General features: G+C 31.0%; 2 protein-coding genes across 2 annotated transcripts in view; one reads left to right on the plus strand and one right to left on the minus strand.

Moving 5' to 3' along the window:
- LOC129971535 (ninein-like protein) overlaps positions 1-14,264 on the plus strand; it is a 77,327-nt gene extending 63,063 nt beyond the window's left edge. The window contains exons 9-16 of the mRNA XM_056085402.1: positions 1,989-2,129; positions 5,660-5,834; positions 6,953-7,069; positions 8,171-8,263; positions 9,654-9,825; positions 9,905-9,967; positions 10,056-10,117; positions 12,570-14,264. Of these exons, the coding sequence (XP_055941377.1) occupies positions 1,989-2,129; positions 5,660-5,834; positions 6,953-7,069; positions 8,171-8,263; positions 9,654-9,825; positions 9,905-9,967; positions 10,056-10,117; positions 12,570-12,758 (1,012 nt within the window). The 3' untranslated portion in view covers positions 12,759-14,264. The remainder of the gene's footprint in view (positions 1-1,988; positions 2,130-5,659; positions 5,835-6,952; positions 7,070-8,170; positions 8,264-9,653; positions 9,826-9,904; positions 9,968-10,055; positions 10,118-12,569) is intronic.
- A 1,889-nt stretch (positions 14,265-16,153) lies between these two features.
- LOC129971122 (cytochrome P450 2J6-like) overlaps positions 16,154-24,518 on the minus strand; it is a 29,043-nt gene continuing 20,678 nt past the window's right edge. Inside the window, exons 7-8 of the mRNA XM_056084612.1 lie at positions 20,550-20,731; positions 16,154-16,512 (exon numbers count right to left, since the gene is read on the minus strand). Coding sequence (XP_055940587.1) covers positions 16,334-16,512; positions 20,550-20,731 — 361 coding nt within the window. The 3' untranslated portion in view covers positions 16,154-16,333. The remainder of the gene's footprint in view (positions 16,513-20,549; positions 20,732-24,518) is intronic.

Here is a 24,518-nt window from a genome sequence, read left to right on the forward strand (position 1 = left end):
ATTTCTTTAATATATCAACGCAATTTATACCCTGACATGGCACTCACGTGAAATGGTTGCAGTTGCATTTTGAGCATAAAATATGCTTATGTGAATGCTAAAATTTTAATGCTGAACGACATGCTCACTTTATTTTACAAATTATATGTTAGAAGGACATATCAAGGAGCAATGCTAATGTCAACGTTTTTACTTTTTAAAGAGATACTCAGCTATTTAGGATAATTTAAGTTCAAGTTATAACATAATTTTTAAATTAAATTTATAATACAATTCGTTAATTGCAATTGCGGCCTCTGCAAACAAAAATAATAAAATGAAGCAAGTCGCCATATTTTCAAATTAACTTTTAACTACTTTTCAACATTAATAAAAAAATTGTTAAATTTGGTATTTAGTATTTTCTCCACCTCTAAAACGTATCATTTCTTCTAATGAATGAAAGCGTTTGTATGTCTTATTTAAAAATGCATTTTTCTGTGGACATTAACAAATGCATATCATCACACTAAGTACCAATGACACATATCAAAAATAAAATGACTGAGATCCATCAGGCGATACTCTTTCATACTGCTAACGGGTGCCAAGTTACAAGTACCGTCTTTTTTACTGGCATTGCACTTTAGTATGTATGTTTTTGTATTCATTTGTAAATTCAGATTTTAGTAACTACCTCTGAATCATACCGACAATCTCAAAACTATTAAGTATTAATGTTGAAAATGAATGGAGCGAATTGATTTCTTCCTTCTCATTTGGAAGACACCTTAAAATAGAATCTAAGTGGCGCTTTTCAAGAAGAAATTTCGTTAACCTCTAAATCTTAACTGAAATGTCTTTCAGTCCTTGCACATATTTAAAAAAAAAAAAAAAACTGCGACCTTTTTATTGAAAAGAACGTGGAAATGAATTTATTATATACGCTTCCAAAATGAGAAGTTACTGAAATCACTCTTTCCAGTTCTGTCTTCAGGAACTTGCATTCTCTGAATGTGGTTCCTAAAGAAAGAACTATGAGAGATGAGGAGTCACGGCATTGAAGGGGACTTCAAAATCCGCATGTTTGGAATGATTCCTCATCACACCCTCTTCACTCCTGCTTGTAGACCATAAAATGGCCCCATTGTTGACGAATTTAGTGCACAACTTTATTATTGATAGGAAAACAACATTCCTAATTTCTCTCATCTGATTCTTTTTGTTTTTCCAGTTATCGCGTTTGCAGGCACATTTCGAACAGACTTCCCTTAGGCAAATTTCGTCTAGAAATTTAATGATTTGGTTTTAAGATTATAAGCAAAATTTCATCCCTCTTGCTGAAAACGTTTTTCAATTATTGAGTTCACAAAATGACAAGACATAATTCCTGTTCGGATCAGGATGGTCTGACAGCGGAAATAAATAAATAAAAAGTCAAATTTTCTGTGCTTAACAATGCTTTCTCTTAATATGCGAGAAAATATAACTGCCAGAAATGACGTTAACGCCCAACATTTTATTTATTCAACAGTTACATTTCACCAGGGTTAAATCATTTTTTTTTAAAGAAATATCTAACAAATCTATATATATATTATCTCAAGCTTCTAAGTAACTTTCGATTGGCGTATATTAAGCAGATTTTGAAGTCGCAGTTTTTTTGGTTTGTTTCTTTACCTTCATTTATTTTCGTGACAATGCATGAAATTCAAAAGTAATATTTATTTTTTATATTTTACTAAATATTATAAATCCTTTAATATATATCCACGAAAAATAATGATTTTAAATCGATCTGGGAATTATTGTTTTTAACAACTTAAAAGGCGTTTACTGATGTCTGTGCTTTAATTTAAGTTGGACGTATGTGGATTAAACATCCTTTTATAGCCTCTCTCATTGCTTGCATTCGTAGTGAGATTGCGATTAATTATTTTATGAACTAAAATATTCACTTGAATTTTTTAGATTTTTATCGATAAGCTAAAAAGAATGGTCTTTTGCAGGCAGTCGATGGAGCAGATGCAACGTGAACGGAACAAGCTGCGAGTGAGTGTGGAGGAAGCGAATTCTCGGGCCGCCCTGCTGGCCCAGGAGGTGGACGACAACCACGCCAGACTTGAGAGCTCACTGCACAACAAGCTGCTGTAAGTCGCGCCTCCACTTCTCGATTCGTGCACCAATGCGCGTTTTATGCCTCACGTTACGGCGAAGTATCTTACCGACAGGAGCCGAAATTTCATGCGCATTTGAATGGAAAAGAAATCTCTATATTTAATTTCAATCCTCTAGCTATTTCCCTTTTTGTATTATAATGTTCACAAGGATAAATAGGCAGATTTCCCATAGAACACATTGCAACTAAAATGTAATTGACTTCTGTAATTTTAGTGAAATGGCCTAATTTTTGGCCTAGTCTGGGAACATGATGCGTGCCCTGTTCACAGACATTAATTCTAAAGATGATGGAAGTGTAGAGATTTATCCACATTTCGAAATCGAAATTTTTGACGATTGTAATACTTTTTTTACGTTTGTGGAAGTAAAAATCGGTTTTGTTCCAAGACTTGCCCTCGCGCTTTCAACGTATCAACAATCTACTTATCAACAATCGCAAATGAGCAAAGTTGTGGGTCGAAATACTCTCATTGTCAATGAGAATATCCTCTCTTCGATATGTTTTACTCTGGCATTTTTTGTATTAAGCTTCATCGTCTGTCTATACATTGTGGAACTCTGTTTATTGACAGATTGTGTCCAAAAATTAACACGTTTGACTAAGCAAATTTTATTCCATCCAGATCAATCTGTTTTTTAATTTAATGTTAACGTAAATGTGGGTAGATAAACAAAACATTGTGGATCAATTTCGTCCAAAATTTGAAGCTTTGAAAATTACAGCTTTGGGAATAAACTTTCTTTACTTTTCTTTTCCATTATAATGTCCGCACATACATGCATGCATCTAAAAATTTGTTTTTCGTACTCAAAACGTGTAGATCGATTAAAATTTAGCGATACTTAAAAATCTCTTCTAAGTTAATTTTAAAATGGGGCATAAATTTATGGAATGCGAATAATATAGAAGTGCGCTAGTTTTTATAAATTAAGTATAAAAATTCAATTATTTATGTATTTTTTATTTATTTATTTCGAATTGGTGATTACACTGGAACCAGTTGGTGCTGCATTTTGCCGTTTCAGTTCTGGAACTTGTTGAATATCTTACAAGGTGACGAAAAAGCACATAATATCACTGCTGGATAGGAATTGTTTTTTCGTGAAAGCAATTGGTTTCAGAATTCTTTTTTCTCCTAAACTAGTTTTCACCTGCTAAAATAGCTATTTCAGCGAAAGTTTGTAAAAAAATCGGATGTAAGTTACTGGATGTCAAAGGGAAATTAATATACAAGGAGTGTTCAAATGAAAAGGTGCGAAACGTCGTAACAACGTAACCGTTAACATATTTGCCTATGCCGCTATGATAGAACGTAGCGAGACATCTAGGAAAGCGATTGGAGTCTCCGGCGTAGATCGGAGAATTCGCGGGCGCCCGCATGCGCAGGAGAGAGCAGAGGCTTTTATAAAAAGTGCCGTCCAATTGACGTGGCAGTGCTTGTGAAGACAGGATGGCGTTCACATTGCAAAATTCGACGATTGAAGAGCAGCTCGGTTTATCCGATTTCTGACAGCGGAACGTGTTACACCGGCCGCTATTCATCGGCGGATGGTCACCTTATACGGGGAAGACTGTGTGTCAGACAAGTCAATGAGAAAATGAAGTGCCCGTTTTCCTGCACTTCATTTTCTGGCATCATCGTCTGGCTCATAGTGAGAGTTTGGTTGATGATCCGAGACCAGGCCAGACAAGAACAGTTAACGGCCGATCTCATCGACAAGGTGGGCGACCTAGTGAGAAGTGATCGGCGTGTCACATTGTTGGCGGTGAAGGTGGATGTCAGCTTTAGAACAGTGTGGACAATTGTTTACGACAGATTGTGTTATCGGAAGGTGTCCGCGCAGTGGGTTCCGAAGCAGCTGACCGACCAGCACAATTAACTGCGTATGGGGTAGCACTTTAACATCCGTTTCGGTATCATAAAGACCCCACTTTTCTGGAGTGGATCGTCACGTCTGACTCATAGTGAGAGCTGGTGGAAGCATATGTCGTCACCTCCCCCTAAAAAGTTCAAAGCCGTGGCGTCAGCAGGCAAAGTGTTACTCACCGTCTTTATCGACGTCCAAGATCCTGTATTTGTTGAATTCCTCGAACACAGAAGAACCATTAACTCAGATGTGTACTGTGAGACATTCCGAAGTCTACGCAGATCCACGAAGAACAAAACACCGGGCCTATTCACGGATGGTGTGGTTTTGCTCCATGGTAACGCGCGACCACACGTCTCTAGGGTTACACACGCGGAACTGGCCAAATTCAAATGGGAGCCCTACCGCCCGGACATATCGCCCTGCGATTTTCATGTGTTTGGTCTCCTGAAAAAACATCTGAAAAGGAAGCCCTTCAACTCGGACGGCGAACTCAAGGACGCTGTGAAGGACTGGGTCTCGTCATGGCCAAGGGATTCTCGTTCTGGGAACAAGGAATCTTTTGGCTCGTTAATTAATGGGATCGTTGTGCTCAGGCCTTTGGTGTATACTTTGAATAAAATCTTTATACCCACAATGTCGCTTCCTAACTATTCATTTGAACACCTCTTGTACATAACAGATATCATACCATACATATGATCTCCAGGAAAAGATTCTGCTTTCATCGTTTTAATTAATGAAAAACTGGCTCTTTGAAATCCGTTCAGTCATAATCCATTCTGGAATAAGTATTCAAAAAAATTATTTTTAAAAAATTGTACATTGTTAAAGGAAAGGAAGTAGGCAGAAGATGGCATGAAGACAATGTTGTCATCTTATAACTTACTTTTTATCAGCAGCCATTTTCGAGTTCATTTTATCTTCTTCTTTAGTTCATTTTATTACAAAATTATTCCTATCATCATTACCGCAAAATCTGCTTCAGTGCAATCCAAAATATTAGAATCTAATTCAGTGTGAAAACCGGTTTCTAAACGCAACAAAGATTTATACAGAAATAGAAATTGAAGAATCGCGAAATTGCAGATTCAAATATAAAATCCTAAAAACATTTAAAAATAACAGTAATGGATCTTTTGTTTTGGAATTTTTAAATAATAATACTGCTGTCTTCTCACATACATTCGAGATTAAAAGTGTGTGCTTCATGTTATCTCTAGGGTTACACGCGCTATCTCTATCTATTCCTTTTGCTAAGGGCTGCAGACAAAACAACTTCCGCGGCTATATGAAAAGGCTCCTTTAGTCCTCTGATGAAAGTTAGATCCATTAGTTACGTATCATTTAGATCCGATCCATACATGCAGTTCGTATCGGACAAGCTGCATTGACTGTAGTGATTAACTGCTTAAAGGACATTGATTGCAATTTAGCTTTCATTTGCATACATTATAATAATTGTAACTATAACGATGCAATGTTCTAAACTCGGCAGTACTTCTGCTGAGCATTTTCTCCAAAGAGAAATCGAGCCAAAACTGGGGATAATGTTACTACTGCAAGCTGCTAATCATTTCTCCGACATATTGTCGCTTTCTTGCTTCTGATTGTAAATTTTTTCTTGCAGTTTGATGGAGAAGAAGTATCAGGAGCAAGCGCGTGTGCTGATGGAGGAGCTTCAGCAGGAGAGAGAATCAATGAGCTCCCAAAGCAACAAACTAAAGCAGCAGCTGCAGCTTGACATGGAGGCAGCGCGGGAAGAGGAGGCCAAGCTCAAGACGCGCCTTCATTTGTTGCAGCAGGTAATGCGCCAATAACATAAGTGGATTTTTTAAAGCTCATTTATTAATCTCAACATTTATACCGGTCGTTTTCTGTTTTCATTGAGCTGTGGTAGCCTGTAGTAAAGTCTCGGGAAAAAAAAATCACTGAAGAACATGCCTGTAAGCAGTCTTGATGCAAGTTAAATCCGTCGGGCTCAAATTTCCTATTATCAGGTCTATACGAATGTTTAGAGAATGCACCGGATCAGTTGTCATCATCTCATTATTCGACACCGATTCAAAATCACGAAAACAACTGTCTTGAGGGTCAAGTAATATACACTAAATTCTATTTCTTAAGTTGTTGTTACTACTGCTGATCCAGAAAATCCATTTTTTGTGCTGGAACGCCAAGGCCAGCAGACGTGCGAATTTGGAAAAGATAAAAGAACTGCCTCCAAGCTCTGGAAGAGTTCATTTAATGGGCGAACTGCTGGATGAACAGAAAAAGCGGAATGCGATGTCGGTCATGTGCATGTATTCATAGAGAGCGAGAATTGAAAGAAAAATCTTTCAAGTTCCTAACGGGGCTTTTAAAAATGGGAATGTTATTTTAAAAGTCGGCTAGGGTATGGAATAGGAAAGTAATTTTTGTTATTAAAAAAATGAAATTTTATCCAGAAAGAGGAATTGAAAAATGAATTTAGGTATGTGTAATGTTTCATCTGTATTAATTAGAAACTTATTAATTTTTTTGGTGATGCAATAACTGTTTATTCAGAACAAATAGCTTTTTATTAGTGAAAATTAAGCATTTTTCAATAAAGTCTCCATTTTCTTTAAAATTTAAATAAATGAATGAATATTAGCTTATTTATAATATATTTTAAATCAATTTAGTAGCTCTTGCTAAACAGATAAAGTTGCTTATTTTAATTTAATCATTAAAAGTAGATTATTATTTTATTAATATTTAGAGAATTCATATGGATTAAAGTTGATTGTTTTAATGCTTAGAAATTCACATTAATTCAAAGTTATAGTTCATAACAGTGATAAAATAGGCTCTATTACTTGTATATGAAATGGCCAAAGTTGGATATGTAGAAGATCACATATTTTTCACTAGACTACTAAGCATGAACAACTGTTTTTAGGAAAACATTCGCTTGGAGCAGGAATTGCACGAAGCATCTGAAAAATATCTTGAGGCTCAAAAACTAAACGAAGTATTGCAGAAGGAACTTCTCATTGTGCCAGATCTGAAACAGAGAGTGAGTATAAAGTTTACGACTGCCCAGGGATTTTAAGATTTTTCGGTTATCTAATTTTTTACTTTTACTTTATTTATGAGATTAATTTACTTTTATTTTATTAATTAAAATTAAATGTCCTATACATTTCTGGTGATTTTTTTTTCAAAGGATTTTTTTCTTTGCATTTTTTTTATTCATTAGCAGTTTTGTTATTTAATTTCTTTGGAAGTTAGTTGGCTTGACAAGTTAACAGTTCTACCAAAATTTGTACTATTAGAATATTTAAAATATATTAAAAAATGTTTTATTTTTATTTAAACTAGCTGCTTTTAGTATCTAGCTTTTTCATTATCATCGATTAACTTTGATTTCAATTAAATCTCGTATGCATAACTTTCATTTTGTTCATAATTAGCTTAAAAAATACTTTATGCATCAAATTGTGATAGATATTAGATAGATATTATTTTTTCCACTTGTTTTTATTTATTGTATAAATTTGCTTTCTTAAAGCAATCTCCTAGGACATTATAAAGCCATTAAAAATATAAGCATCTGGTTTATCTATCTGCTTTACTCTAATTTCTCTTATTCTCCCAGATATCAAATGTGTTCTTTCTTCTATTGCTTTCAAAAATTGAAAATGGCTTTATTAAATCGCCACTTTTAATAAAATGTGTGTGTGTGTGCACGCATGTGTGTGTTAGGGCTTTATATGGCAGACCATTTGACTAGAATATCAAACTTAGCACACACATATTTAGGAGGGTGAGGTTGTGCATTTCAGAATGATATCTTGAAATGTCAATTATAATTTTATTCAATTAAATACTAAGCAATGCATGAGTATGAACTATTGGAAATAATATAGTTAAGAAATTAAAGTATATACTAATATATTTAGGCAATCTTAAGCATTGAAGCTCAAAAATTTAAATATATTATGAGTGTACTTAAAATTCCAATTTACTTAAAATATTTCTGCTGACACTTCATCTTTTGCATTTTTTTTTTTTTTTTTACTTCATTCTTTTCAATTAACCCTGTATTTCTAAAATACAAAAATTAGTTTCTATATTTTAGTACCTAATAAAAGTGTGTTATTTTGGTTTATTTCAGCTTGCAGACTTAGAATCTCATGCAAATGATGTGCAAGAACAAAGTCACCAGAATTTGTTGCAAGAGTTAGAAAAGTATAAAAAATTGAACCAGGTACTTTTTTTTCTTTTGTTTTAAATTTTAATGTGCATTTTGATTTATTATATCAAACTGCCTGCTGATAGAGGGACAATTGCATACTAAACCATTGCTATAGGAAGAATTTGGATAAATGAAATCAAACTTTTTTTTTTTAATATTGTAGTCTTTTGGTAATCTGGTAGGTATATCAGACTGTAGAACTATGCTGCAGTTAAAATAAATTCATTTAATTGCATAAAATGGCCAAATTATAATGAAAATTATGCAGTATATAATAAATATTAAAAAATCTTAATTGCAGCCTGTTTAAATTACGCCAGGATCAGTGAGACTCCACTGAAAATATTGATCAACTGGGAGAGTGAAATTGGTAAAGTGCTTAATTATAGAGTAGCATAACCAGAACACCACATTTTTCTTTTCTTTGAATAGTTTTTTTTTCCAATTAACAATGCATAAAAATACTTTAAAATCATCTTAAACTATTTATTTTGTTATTTGATCTTACATTCTTTAGAAACATGTCAATCTAAGCCAGCATTTATATGGATATATTAGAAAAGGGACAACTTTGCCAACTATTTCAAAACTTATTAAAATCCCCCCCCCAAAAAAAAGAAAACATTAAACAAAAAAAATTAAGCTGTTAAAATACTTTACATATTAATTTTAATTCTTTTATATCAAGGAAGATAAACAAAATATTCAGAGTATAAAAATTGGGATATTTGAAATTCTACAAATTTAAAAAAAAATTTAACAATTTTGTCAGGAATGATAAATTTCTCTAGGTTTTCATAATAAGAAAAATCAGTTATGTACATGATATTTTCACACTAAAATTTCATCATGCATGTTTCAGAAATAAAAGTTTTTCCCACTGTCATTAGTGCAAAGATGTGATAACTCAAACTCCTCTTCTTCATTAACAACAATGCTTGGGTAAATTTTACCATTTAATGATTGTTTAGGGATGACTTAAAAATATGGGAGAGGAGAGGTGTAGGTTATTTCAAACAAAGCCGTTGTATTCACAAGACTTCCAGTTCTCCTATTTCTTGCATTATAACGCTATCTACCCAAAAACTGCAAATTTATGATCAATATGTTAATGATTTACCAATCTTTAAAATGCAAGTTCATGAATAAATTGAAAATTATTATTATTAATAATATTTTGCAGATTAAAATGTTTTCTTAATAAAAAGAAATTATGCCAATTGTATATAAAAATTTTTTTATATATTTTCATATGCATGTAACCATATAAATATGTATTGATAAGAATACATAATTTGTAATGGGCTTTTACTTTTGTTGTGTATAAATTTGAGACAATTTTTTCATTTCTGATATAATATAAAAGCTACATTTGAATTATAATTTTTTAATTTTATCTTAGGAACTTAAAGATAAAATTGACGAATTAACACTTGAAATCGAAAACATGCAACAGAATTCTGCCTCCGATGTAACGCCTTCTAAAGCAGTCAATCGAACCCATTCATGGCTCTCAGATTACAGGAAGACATTAATTTCTGGCTACAAAAGACGTGGCAGTGAATCCTCATCTGGTGAGTCATGGTTCTGGCTATCACAGATTGAATTAACATTATGAATGCATTTTGTAAATAGAATTTTCATTTTTAACAGAAGAAAATTCTGATGAAGAAAGTCGTACTATCGGAAAATTGAGGAAAACATTTCTTTCGAATGGTATGAATTTTAATTTTACATAATAAAAAGTATGTATTTAATTTCAAGCGTTTTTATTGTATTTAGTATTATTTCTTACTTTCTTTAGGAACACATAGCCATGAAGTTGACAGTCCCACTCTTTCTGATGATAAAAAGAAGACTATAAATGTATGTAAAAATGTTTTGCTTTGTTGCTGGCTTTTTTTTTAAGTCACTTGTTTATTTTTGTATAATAACAGTCCACCATTACAATATTTTTTTGAATATTATATTAATTTTATACTATTGCAATATTTTTATTAATTGCATTAACATAAAAAATTGCACTTGAATTGTTTTGAATACTAAGTGCCTGATGAAAGTTCCACTTTTAGCATGCATATTTTACAATTATTTTTGATTCATTTGATTCTTGTTAATTTTTACTGAAGATTAGTTATTCATTTAAATTTAATCATGTTCGATCATTTTTGGGACTGTTTTTGATTCAAGTTAGGAAAATGAATTTATTTTCAAACAATGTATTCTTATTTACACTTCAAAATGGAGAAGATTCTGCTGCAATTATTTTTGTATGTCAAAAATCGAATTAATATTTTACATAAATGCAAAATAAAATAATTTCTCTATCAGTTAAATGGTGCTCACTGCTGGTTGTTAAAGAAAAGTTAGAAAAGACTATGAAAATTAGCTTTTTGATAATGAGTGCAATTGATATTCTTGGGATCTAAAATGTTCATCATTCATCATAATATCGTAAAAAGAGATATCATTTAAAACGAATTAGCTTATGAAGACTTTTGATTTCAAAATTGCATTGAAATAAAAAATCTCTATTGACAATGAGAATAATTTTTAGCCAAATTTCTATACTACATCAAAAGGTATATCCAGAAAATAAATTTTATTTGTCTAAGTTTATTTGTTTCGAAATTATGAACTCACAAAATTTTGACCTTCTGGTGTTAAGATTCATTTTTGAATTTTTATTTATATTTAAAAAAATAAAGTAGTTATTGGCCTAAAAAATTTTATTATGTTAATGTTAAGTATTCCATACATTTTGCATATATACTTATGAGTAAAAAGTGGTTTTTAACATGTGAAAAGTATTCAAATTAAAGTTTAAATCTTTTTAAAGGGCAACACTTAAGTTTAGGCATAAATCACCAAACATGATAATTTTATATGGCCATGAAAAATTTCAGATAATTCCTATGAGTAATTTTCTCATTGCATTAAGCTTTCTGCATTGTCTCTAAAACCAATGATGGACTTGGTTAAGTTGTCAGTTTACCCATTAGCAAATGGACCCCCTTACACATAGGACAGTATGGGCCCCCAGGAGGACAGGTAAAAGAGCAAGAAAGGGAAAAGCATGCATTAGCAGAAAATTTCTAGAAATCCCTATGGCTTTAGAATACTTTTGGTGCAAACACACAATCAATTCTATGGCCTAAGTGCAATCACCTCTTAGATTTTCATGACTATTGGTGTTCTACTATGAGACAAAAGGAATGTCATCCTCTTTGCTGGAAATGTGTGTTCCTTGTGAGAGGTGATTAAATGACATGCTTTTTTTTCCTTTTTCCCTTTTTTTTTTAAAAACTACATTTCAATGTCATAAAATTGATGTATAACTAATTGGCCTTTTTACAGTAAAGAAAATCTTCTTCAAATCCCTAAAATACTTACAAGGAAAAATGGTATATTTGATGACCAAAGACACTTGTGGAGAGGGAGGGAAACCAATGCTTTTTTTTTTTTTTAAGAATTATGTGTTTGGGAACATTTATTTGATCACATTTACAATATTATCTAGAAGGTAAAGGAGCCTCAATCTTATTGTATATATTTCTGCACATTTTTTCAAGGCAAACAGTTGGATGGAAATGCAGTATTCCTGTTTTTATTGAGCAGTGATTTGAATTGCTTTTTCAATTGATTAGATAAAAAAATACATCAATTTCACTTGTTCCTAGATATCATATATTGCTGCAACTAGATGGTTTATAAGCTGCCACAAAAGAAGATAGAGAAATTGAAAATGTTACAGTTTTTGACTTTTGAAAATCTTTCAGATTTTTTTATTAGCCATTCAAAGACAACAAATAATTATTTAAATATAGAAATAAATTTTAGCTTCAAATTTAGAAACAGACAATTTGATATTATTTATTTAGAGATGCTGATGGGGTGAAAAAAGTTACAGGAAAACTTTGTCTCAATTTATTCCTTTATTACTTTAGATTTGTGCTGACATAATCTGATTCTGACGAGTGTTATGTGATAATTGCAGAATTTTAGATGAATCTAGTTTGAAATCACCAATTGGTTGCGTCTTTCTTCTTTGTGGCAACAATTGAAGATATACTGATAATGTGAAGCAGGAGAAAGAATGCACCAAGTCCTATTCATTTCAACTCTATTATTTCTCTGTAACCCATTCTTAAAATTTTTCTACAAATGCAACTACTCGTTTGTTTGAGTTTGGTGAGCAGGTGTCAACTTGTCAGAGCCCTGTTATATTTTCATTCATTAAATTGTCTCTCACTTTTCATGTGACTAACTGGCATGTGGCAAAAGTATGACTTTAATTCTTCTAATTTCATCTTTTCAGAAAAACCAACCGACCATGGTTGATATTTTATTGAAAGATCTGATGCATGACCAAGCGTGCCTTTTGCGGAAACTCCAAATTGCTGAAGAAAGTAAGCTGAAAATGGAGAAGGCTTTCAAGCAATCTGAGAATAAAAACAAAATTCTTAGTGGCCTTGTCCGTAGCATGACTGGAGCTGTCTCTGCATAATAATTCATTTGCTTGCTTCATTGCTATTGGGCATTAGACAGTGCTTGATTGTAAAAATGCTATTTCTGTATAAAATATACTGCTGACCTAACATTTGTAAAACACCCAACTATTTTTTGGTCTGACATCCCTTTAAGATAGGCTGTGTCAGTATGGGTTTTCATTCACGCTGACATAAAGTCTTTAATCAAATATTAGTAATACTTAGAACTTTTTCTAATTTTGTCATTGCTGAACTGTGAACATTGTTGTAAATTATTGTAAATATAGTGGCATTTTGAAAATCATGTGTCATTGCATTTTTTACTTGTGTAATTTTATTAAAAATATGCTGCATTGATTTTAAAATTTGCCCATCTGTTCAACTTATTTTGTGAATACTGTATGAAAAAAATTCTCCTAATGCTTTTCAAAAGTCTGGAATACTAATTTTCTTCATTGATGTGAAATTGAAGAACAGTACACAATGAGTTTATGTTCATATTTGTTTATAAGCAAAAGGAGCATATTTCTTTTCATGTTATCATTAGTGGATTGTTTCAGTGTGATCATTAATAGAAATTATATTGAACGAAATATAAAAATTTGAAATGATATGCAATGATTTTTTTTAAAAAAATTTGCTTTCTAATATATATATATATATTCTCATTTCCATGCTGTCATTAATGGAAATCATTTCATGCCTAGTCAGAATTATTATTTCTGAATATTGTGCCACAGTTTTTTTTTTTAACTCAAGCTAGTCTTGCACTCAAATAGCATTTATTTCTGTTTAACTATAAATATACAAAAATGAGAAGTGTTAAGCATATTATTATTTTGAGGAAACCATTTGCTCAGCGTATTTTGCACAATTTTTAAAGTGTTTCTATTTGTTTTAATTTGTTGGTTATCTTATTTATTACTTTTCATAAATAGTTTTCTGTAATAAGCAAATAATAAATGTCTTAGAACAGAACACTCAACTCAGCATTTAGGAGAGTTGCCTATTTTCTGTGTTACATACCTGGAAAAAAAATTCCGATATTTTCATTTTATGTTTCCTCTAATGAATTTACGATTATGGATCTTCTGATATTCATATGGCTAGAGTGCTATATATTATTTAATTATTGTATGCATTTTTTTTTTTTACTTCAATGGTGGCCATTCTGAAATTAATATATACTTCTATAACCTTTGTAAACTTACCTTTTTTCTGTAAAACTTTGATTATTAAGCTGAAATAACAGAGTTTGAAAGTTTAAAAATTTTTTAGGCTTGTTGTAGAATTATTTGAATAAGTTTTGTACTCTTTGGCTGTTGTTGCTGCTTACTGTTGCTTGATATTTATCTTTAAAACACCCAGTTGTTTTATTTGTTTATGTAACTTTAAGCTTTGAATTATAATGATTTGTTTTGTTTGTAATTGAGCAATTTTGTTCAATTTGCAAAATGTAATATATATGGGACCACACTATATTTTTATGTTGTGACTTGCTGTTCAAATTATATATATATATATATATATATATATATATATATATATATATATATATATATATATATATATATATATATATATATTTAAGAAATTAAAAGCTTAAGTGTATTATGAAGCTTCTGTGATGAAATTCCTGCCAGTGCTTTCATGGAGGTCTGTTTGCTCTTAGTGTGTAGCCTTGTAAATTTTTATGAACTGTTTTTTGCATTATAGCAAGATTTGATAAAGAAAATATAATTTTTAAAATGCCTTTGTTCATTTTCATTGTCCGCCACATTCAGCTGATAAAGCTATCTCCATGAAGGGAGGGGTTCCCTTTGTGGCTGGTTTCCCATCAGTGTGACCCTCTAGGGGGTGTAACAGGCCATTTATCTATCAGATAAAAAGCATCTTCTAAAGATTTGTTTCTAGAGGATTTAATTTTAGAAAATGACTTTATAAATAAAATTTTTTGAAATCATTGAAAAAAACTTAAATACTGAATTTTATGCAATATTCAGTTAAATTTCTAAAGCCCTTTAGCAATTGAAGCTCTCAAAATCATGCATATACTATTGGGATTTTTCTTATTATAAATTTTTCAGTCAGAGAATCTACTAACATATAAAACTAGCATTTCTTTGAGTTCAAAAATGAGTAAATAAAACAACCCACTTTATCACATTTGAGGTATAACCTCAAAATAATTATAACTTCTGATAAATTCGCGTCAAAATCTATTCTGATCCATGTTATGGAACTTGGGAATCTTAATAGTGTCAACAAATTGGACATTTGTTTTTGAAATTATGAAAAATGAAATTCACTAAGGAACTGTATGTATGAGGAGAAATAAGATCTATAAGTGCATTAAATAATATATAGGAATTGCGTTCAAATTATAAAATATTTGAAAACAAGCATGAAGATAAGGTCAAAAGCTCAAATAAATTTAATTCGTGTTACTTTCTTGTCATCAATATAATTTGCCTTGGACAACTTCAAAATATAGCAGCGGCTGTTGCTTCATATTGTCAAAATCCACCAATAACTGAATGGATAATAAGTCAATGACATCTAGCCTTGGTGGCAAATTAGGATTTTGACAACGAATTTGGGGGCATTGGTGACAAAACCGAAGGTTTTTGAAAGTGCTCGAATTTTGGCGAAATCTCGATTAGAAACGAAGACACAGACTCTTTCTAAAAACTTCCCCACCTAGTCACGAGAGCAGAGGTGCGCACGCGAGAAGGAGTAGAGCAAATTCAAATACAATATCGGCGAGTTTTCTCTGAGCGGTTTTATTATTGCGGTTGTTTAATAAACATTTGGTGTTTGTGTATTTTGCCATCTTGTTCCCATTTCGTCTTTTGGAATAAAGCATCATTTTCTGCTATCTAGATTGTTGGGCTTTACACCGTTCGCCCACCGGACGAATTTCCCATAAAAATGTGAAAAAGTAATGTATTAAAAAAACAGTTATAATCAACTGTTGCAAATACATTAAAAAAATTTAATATATTTTTCCGAAAATATATTATAGCGTCCTCTGACTTCCTTTCAATAGTCGCAGTAATTCTACAAATGTCCAACTATAGGATTAGGAGAAGACGCATTTTATGGGCGAAATCTTTGTTTATTGCACAAAATATGCAAGAGTGTACAGATATTATTAACAGGTTAAATGGTTATGTAGATATTTATTATAAATTTTAATTTCTGTAATAAAGGCCACAAAATGTAATTCACCATCTGAACAAATGACGGTTGTTTACATCACCGCAGGATTAATGAGAGGCTTGCAATGACTTGTGTTCCCTCCTGAAAACGGTGTACCGCTGTATGTGTAATACACAACTACAGAATCGCTTCTCTTCGTACTGAAAGCAAATATCCATTGTCGACAATAAAGTATGTAATTCCAAAACTATTTAATCGCTGATTATTAAAGCTTTTATTTCGTTGTGAAAGACGCATTTGTAAGATGACGTTTCACAGTTTAAAATGCTTTGAGAATAACTTTTATAATCTTCTGAGTGTGTTATTATAAATAAAAGGATTAAAATATACCCTGATATCAAACAGACTTGAATAGCTGATTTTAAAGCAACTATTGAAATCTTTTCTTCAAGCAAACTTTCTCCAAGAGGGCGACATTCGCGACCCCCAAGAGTTGCCGGACGTCCGTACCTTCGTTCGGGATGGAGACGGTGTAACGCTGCATCAGAGTGGCGAAGTACAAGAAAACGAGGGCCATCGCCATATCTTCCCCGGGACACTTTCTTTTCCCTGAAAAAGATGAGATTAGTTACATTAACATTCCGTTTTAAAGCAACTCTAGGGCTATTTTGGGACATACCTTTTAATTTTAAAGATCGATATTTTTCAAAAGAGCATTAAAAAAAAATCGATTTTTTTAAAAATAAATTGAAAATTGGCACAACCCTAATTGCTGGTAAGTACATCGATAGTTGGATCGCTATCGTTGCGCCCGTCGTCAGCATTTGGGAAGATGATCACGAGGGAACTCTGTTTGTCGTTGGCGTCTGTCTTCTTTTTTAAGTCGTTTTCTTAAATTACCATTCATTTAGTTAATTTATATCAAATCCTATTAATGACAACAGATACAATTCTTTCAGAATAAATTTCACGAATATTTAAAGAATAAATTAAATTTTTAAAAATAACTATACATAATTATTATATTGAATTTTTTTCCTGGTTTTAATAATTTTCAAAAACGAATTTAAATATATTCTTCATTTTTATGCTTAAATTCATTCATTTTTGTGCTTTTCCATCATTTAGATTTGTTTGTATAAAACTAATAAGAAAAACTGCTTATTTTTTTAATAGAGTCTTTTGTAAGTACTCTTTACATAAAATGCTTTTTCAATCATGTTCGAGAAGTAAGTCTGCAGTACTTTACTCCTATCCATGTTCCTCTTATTGTGTTTTGAACATTTTGACGCTAATGTCGTTTCCTTTTAAATTAGATGTGTGCTGAATAGAATTGGGAGAAAACGTATCAACCTAATACTTTGTATCAGGTATGCAAAAGTATCAGATAATAAAATGATACTAAGAGTATCAGGTACTCTATATCAGTTTTTGGACTCGATTAATACCGAATGACACTGTCTCAATGTCGGTATGAGCTTGCATGATACTTTTAATTATATATATTTCTCTTCTAATAATTACTGCCTTTTACTCCATGTAACAGAGCAAATACTACACATGTCCTCGCCTTCTCCTATACTAAATATATCGGTTAAGATTTTCCTTTCCTCTTCTCATACATCCGTCAATCACCGTCAAAACTAAAGCCGCCGCCAATTCCTGAAGAGAAATCTCTGTTTTGTAACCACATTAATATCAGGTATTAGACTCGGTCCAAATGCAAGAATCGATATCTAGCTAGTATACCGCGTTTCATTCCGTAGGAAAAGAAATAGTAACTGGCTGTATCAGATACTACAGTTTTATGTAAAAATACCTAGTCGAAAATCAACCTGTACCTGATGCAAAAGTCGGTTATCAACCCAATCCATCGGAGCATCGATCAACCCGGGCCTAAATACATACAAAAATTTTGATTCAGATAATATAACAGATTTCTTTTTCCCTCAAGATTGAGGCGGGATGGACGCTATTTCAAAGAAAGCATTTTCACATGAAGTTGTTGTTTCGATGATTTAAGTGAATAATGTGCTTTTCTTTTGAATGCGCGTCAGCAATTTTTAGTTGTGATTACTTAGTAGATGTGACAATTGCTCCCCAACATCCTTTTAGTTATTTGGGGCGGTTAGAAATCTCTTGCTCCAAGTATTTTTGTTTCCCTTTCACACTCTTGTTAAACTCGTTTAAGATTTATTTGAGAATGCTCATCAGTTATTTTAAACTCAGTTTTATTATCCCAATCAGAAATCAACGAACGAAATTAAAATCGTTAAAGCTTTAAATACTCTAATTATTCTAGATCGTATTAATATGAAAAAGCTTATAAGTTTACTTTTTGCTGTAAGTATAAAAACATTTGAAGCTGCACAGAAGAAGAAATAAGCCTTGACTCCGACTTCATAAGAAAGAATGTAATGTTTTTCACATATATAAAAATTCTTCCGTTATATATATATATATATATATATATATATATACATATATATATATATATATATATATATATAAATGGGACAAGAACAATTACATACCATTAATTATATCTAAAATAACTAAAGAATTTTTTCAGAAAAATTGCAAACAAATGCAGTTCAGATTTTACTTTATAATTACTTTATTTATACATAGTTTATAAACAGTTATAATAATTTTTTTTAGAGGTACTGAGTTTGAGTTTTGTATAATTTTGAAATTCAAAATTTTATGCCATTTTCAAGAAACATGGAATATTTCAAAAGTTAAAAAGTATTTTTTATTTATTAGAATTGATAATTTCTTTTTTTTCAATTATATAAGAGTATCAAATTACTCACTAATGAAATTTAAATTTAATTGATTAATTCAAATTTTTAGTTTGTGTTCATGATTTATTCATTTTTAACTATGATGTTTTTTTAAATGAATAATGTTTTTAAATGATGATATTAATGTTAGTTTTAAAAATAATGTTTTTAAATGACGATTTTGAAAAGTGTATTAATTTTTTTAATTAGTTCAATTAAATTAATTTAGATCATTTTTTAATTATAGGATAATTTAAACATCTTACAAATTTAGTATTAATATTTCATTTAATTTTTAAATACTTTGTAGAATAATTTTTGAAGATGCGTTTCTTTTGTTCATTATTCATGCCTCTAAATGATTAAAAAAGGTAAAATTATTCATCATTAGCTACTTTCTGTGGACTGCTGTTCTAATTACGTTTGTAGTAAACCAACGTAGATGAGCTGCATTTTATCACATCAAATAAAAGAAATATTTTAATTACACTTACACAATAATAATAATAATAATAAAAACGTTATCATTCATTACATAAACAAAGCGGCAATTCTGATCCAGTTGATAAGGCCGTGTCGAAGTATTATCTCTCAAAAAAGGAAGATGGTGTAGACGACTATTTATAACGCAACCAGGCGTCATAAATTGCCATATGAAATAAAAATTGCTGAAATCTATATTCTAGGGGACTTATTATTTTTTCATTAGAGTGAAGTAGAGTTTTTAAAAATTCTCACAAATGGGGGTCAGTGGGGGACAAGCGACCATTGATGCCTTATGTACTTATATTATTGAGTAACAAAAGGTATTAACTGATGAAATAAAAATAGACGAAAGTGGACCAATGGATGGGATTGGAGGACTGATTCTTTGATTTTCCAGTTATTTTAAAAGTACTAATTGGCGAATAAAATTGACGGAATTGGAACAGTTCTTAAAGCTGTGGGCTTTATTAAATTTTTATTTTGCGATACTTCTAGATACTTTAGGACGATGAGAGACAGAATATCCCTGACGTATCTAGGAATGATCAGCTTTCATTTGAAATTTTTTAAAAAAAAATTCAATTTAATACAATTATTGGAGCTGGGAAAATGGCCCTTAAGTATTTTAAATATGTAGGCAGATATGAATATCGAAAAAAGCGAAAAGACTTATCAATTATATTGGCATGAAGTTTAAATATTGCATTTCTTGTTTTTTGTCAGTTTAACGTTATATTTCAGAGGAAGGAATCAAATTAGTTATTGAGATTAATAACTTGCTGATTGCTACTTAGAATGTAATAATTATTTCGTTGATTCAAGCGAGTTTTGTTGAGAAAAAGCGAATTATTTTTCTTTTATGTAATGAATCTTAAAATTTCCCGTTATACTTAACGCATTTATTAAGCAAATCAATAAACCAATCTAAAGCAATAAGCCAATCAAAGCACTAATCTAAAGCAATTAACCAATCAAAGTACTAATCAAAAGCAATAAACCAATCAAGTAAACTAATCTAAATTTAAAATCACAAAAATTAAAAGATATTAATTATGAACAAAGGATGTTAAACAAATTAATATGTAATTAAATTCAAACAATAAGCAATTAAAAACGCAATTATTATTAATATAAATATACGAAATTGTCTTGTTTTAAAACGTCATAACTGAAAAGTTGAAACATACAAGTACATATACGTGATACTTTCAAAGAGCCCGCAAAATTTCAGCCTTAGGTTCCCCAATAAGCTTAATTCACCTCTGAAGGGGATTTTGAAATTTAAAAAGGAAAAGGGGGTTGAAACTTGCAATGTTTCAGGACTTTCACTGGGGTTTTAATTTTGTATACATATCATGACCCTTTGGCTCTTACCATAGGAGAAGGGCATGAAAGCCGGCGGTCTGACGGCTTTTCCATCTTTTAGAAATCGTTCTGGATTGAAAGTGAATGGGTCTTCCCAATGCTGGGGGTCGTGGTGCACACTCCAGATATTCGATATCACGATAGTGCCTTTGGGGACGTCGTGTCCACTGATCCGAGTGCGCTCGGAGGTGCTGAAAGAAAGAACAATGAAATCCAATAATTTTAGATTTTTGAAAAGTTTGCTCGTGGTGATAAATACAGACCAGAATATACTATATAGTAGATTATTGTATGCATCTACGTAACGTGAATTCGTACAGCGTGGCATTATTTCTCATAAAAAGCGATAACCTGTTACTAGTAAACGAAACTTATTATCTTCATAGTTTTGAATTTCTCTAGTCATGTAGCTGTTATTTCCTATGAGCAAAGACGTTGATAACTTTTGAGAGCAACACCTAAATAACGATATGCGCAGTTTCAAATTAGAGACATATATGAATTTACATAAATTCATCTCATAAGACATTTCCTGTTTGATGGGATTCGCTACTGCAAGCTCCCTTCCCCGGAGTTGTGTGAAAGAGCAATAGGCCGCTTAATAAATTTTGAGTACTTTGTAAACCAGTATTTTTCTGATCAACGATATGCGACTAACGATCAGGTCTTGATCCAGTTTTTGCAGCGAGGTGAAGAGGAAGCGCTGTTTTCTCTCACTATATAAATTCCTTTTCTGTAAACTCGTGATTATTTTATATCCCATTCAGAATTAATCTTTTTCCCTGCTGTGTTATGAATCTCATGATTCTTCTGTGTTCTTTCAAATTACCAATACAATGTTCTATTAACATTCAGAACAGTCAATATAGGATGTTGATTTTTTATGTTTATATTCATTACTTGAAAACCCTTACAACACTCATTATCAGCTAACTAAAACATTCTGAGCATAGATTAACCCTTTACACTCGGCTGGTGCCTGTCACTCATCATTCAAGACGGTGTATCACTTTGATGTTGTTGTTTTTTTAAAATATTTTTTCAATTTTGATTGTTTAAAACGCTTACAGAATGGTAAAAAGATGTAGATTAATTTTCCAAAGAAATTTGAACTAAAACAATTATGTGTATTTATTTTTCAGAGCAATAAACAAATCTTTGTATTAGGTGAATAATTTTGCATCGAATAACTTTTCCGAGTTCAAAGAGTTAAGGAGTAAAATGCGTTTATTACGTTGTTTTGATGATCTGAAGCTACACGTTCGCATCATTCCTACCTGTTGGAGAAAAATACAAACGCCATTGGCTTTTGTTTTGGTCTGATTATGCATCCTTTAAGAGAAGCTCGCTCATTTCAATCGTGCTGAAGTCTCAATAATAATAATAATAATCTATACTTATAATAAAGCTCAATGTGTGTGTGTGTGTGTGTTGGCGCTCTACAGGCCAGGTCATTTGACATACAGCTATCAAATTTGGTACATGTATACCTTAGGGGTCGGGAATGTGCACCTGGGGTCCCTTTTTTTGAAATTTTAATTAGAATTTTAATTATTACTTAAAAACTAACTTTCCCGCCAAAAAAATCTTCCTTTTTCCCCACCGCCAACTTTTCCGCCAAAAAAATCTTCCATTTTCGCCACCGCCAAATGAGTAAGGCTTCCGGGGTTTTTTTCTCCCAACAGTAATGAGGCTAGGGTTAGTATTTTTCGGCGGATTATTTCAAACGATTCTGTTTATTTTCTTAATGTTTGATGCATTTAAAATTAAACATTGTTAATTAATCGATCCTTCAGATTCATTCTGAAGAACTTTTGAATAAAAATAAAACATAATAAAGGAAATTAAAAATTTCTAATCCGCATAGCGTTACCCCAACTGGCGTAGAAAAAAAATCACGTATTTGAGTTACGTAACTGGCGTTGAAAATTCACGCATGCGCTTTGTGTTCTGAATTCCGCATTGTGTTGACGAATTATTATCAACCGATGCGGACTGGATTTAAATTTTTTTTAGGTTCGTTGCATGTTTTTGTAATTAAAATGTATTTATGTTAGTTATATATTTTTTGTATATGCTTATAGTTTTAAGTGCATCGTTTTTTAAGTAGTTTTTTTAAAACCTGTTTTAAACCGTCTATTTTAAACAATTCGTTTCATTTTCTTAGTGTTTGATGCATTTAAAAGTAAACATTGTTAATGAATCGATCTGCTCATGATGAATCTAAGAAAATTTTGTTGACAAATTCTTGAGATAATACGTAAATTGGAAAGGATATTCTTTAGTGCCCATAAAGTTTAAACGCTGAGTGACTCTATTTTCATTAATCAGATTATAAAAAAATTCTTTGTTTCAGTAAAAAATATTATTATATTAATTGCAGATTAATTCTTTCCACTTTAATTTAAAACATAAATTCTACGGGTGTTAACAGAAAATGAGAGAGATACATATTACGTTATGACTGAAGGCCTTTATAATATTATGAGTGAATTATATGACTATCAAAATTTGAAGTTTTAAAATATTTTGATGAAGAAGCTATTAAAGTAGGAATTGCATAAAATATTTAAATATAAAAATTTTAACGAGCATTAAGATTGGCGAACCGGTTGGTCGACAAATTCTTGAGATATTACATAAATTAAGAAAGATATTTTTTAGTTCCCATAAGGTTTAAATGCCCAGTGACTCTGTTTTCGTTAATCATGTTATTAAAAAAATTAACATTTATTGACGAACACGAACACACTGATATTCACCGTTACTCTGATTAGATATTATAAAATCTGAATAGATAAACATAAACGTGTAAACAACTGTGCGCCGGTTTCTATGGCAACACAGCTGGAAAGGGAAAAGAAGTTTCCGAAGAAAATTCACGCATGCGCATTGTTCTGATTGTTGTCATGACAACCACTTTCAACAGACGATTTAAATAATTTTTAGGTGAGTTACATGCTTTTGTAAGTAAATTGTATTTATGTTATATATTTTTTGTATATGCTTATAGTTTTAAGTACATCTTTTTTTAAGTAGTTTTTTTTAAACCTGTTTTCAATGATTTAAATTATTTTTAGGTTAGTTGCATGCTTTTGTAATTAAATTGTATTTATGTTAGTTATATACTTTTTGTACATGCTTATAGTTTTAAGTACATCGTTTTTTAAGTAGTTTTTTTAAACCTGTTTTAGACCGATTATTTTAAACGATTCATTTTATTTTCTTAGTGTTTGATGCATTTAAAAGTAAACATTGTTCATTAATCGATCTGTTCATGATGAATCTGCGAAAATTTTGTTGACAAATTCTTGAGATATTACATAAATTAAGAAAGATATTCTTTAGTGCCCATAAAGTTTAAACACTCAGTGACTCTATTATCAGTAATCATATTATTAAAAAAAATGCTTTGTTTCAGTAAAAAATATTATTATATTAATTGCAGATGAATCATTTACACTTTAATTTAAAGCATAAATTCTACGAGGGGTAACAGAAAATGAGAGAGATACATATCACGTTATGACTGAAGGCCTTTATAATATTATGAGTGAATTATAGGACTATCAAAATTTGAAGTTTTAAAATATTTTGCTGAAGAATCTATTAAAGTTGGAATTGCATAAAATATTTAATTATTAAAATTTTAACGAACATTAAGATTGGCGAACCGGCTGGTCGCCAAAGACGGCTAGTATTAAATATTCAAAAATTCGTTTTGCATTATACACAGAAAATTGAAAATATAATGGAATATAAAAAGTAAAATTTTAAAGGAGTTAAAATTTTCCTTGTATAATTTAAAAATTCCTTATACGTTTCTTTTTTTTATTTATTTTTTTTAATGTTTTTGAAATTTAATGCTTATAATTTTTATTCTCTGCTCATTTGGCTATCATTTTGTGTCATATTTTCAGTTGGAGATTTTTTTTTTCTTCTTTATGTTGCATTTTCTTTAAAAAAATAAATAAAATT

This window comes from Argiope bruennichi, chromosome 6 (assembly GCF_947563725.1).
Source record: "Argiope bruennichi chromosome 6, qqArgBrue1.1, whole genome shotgun sequence".
NCBI classification, from domain to species: Eukaryota; Metazoa; Arthropoda; class Arachnida; order Araneae; family Araneidae; genus Argiope; species Argiope bruennichi.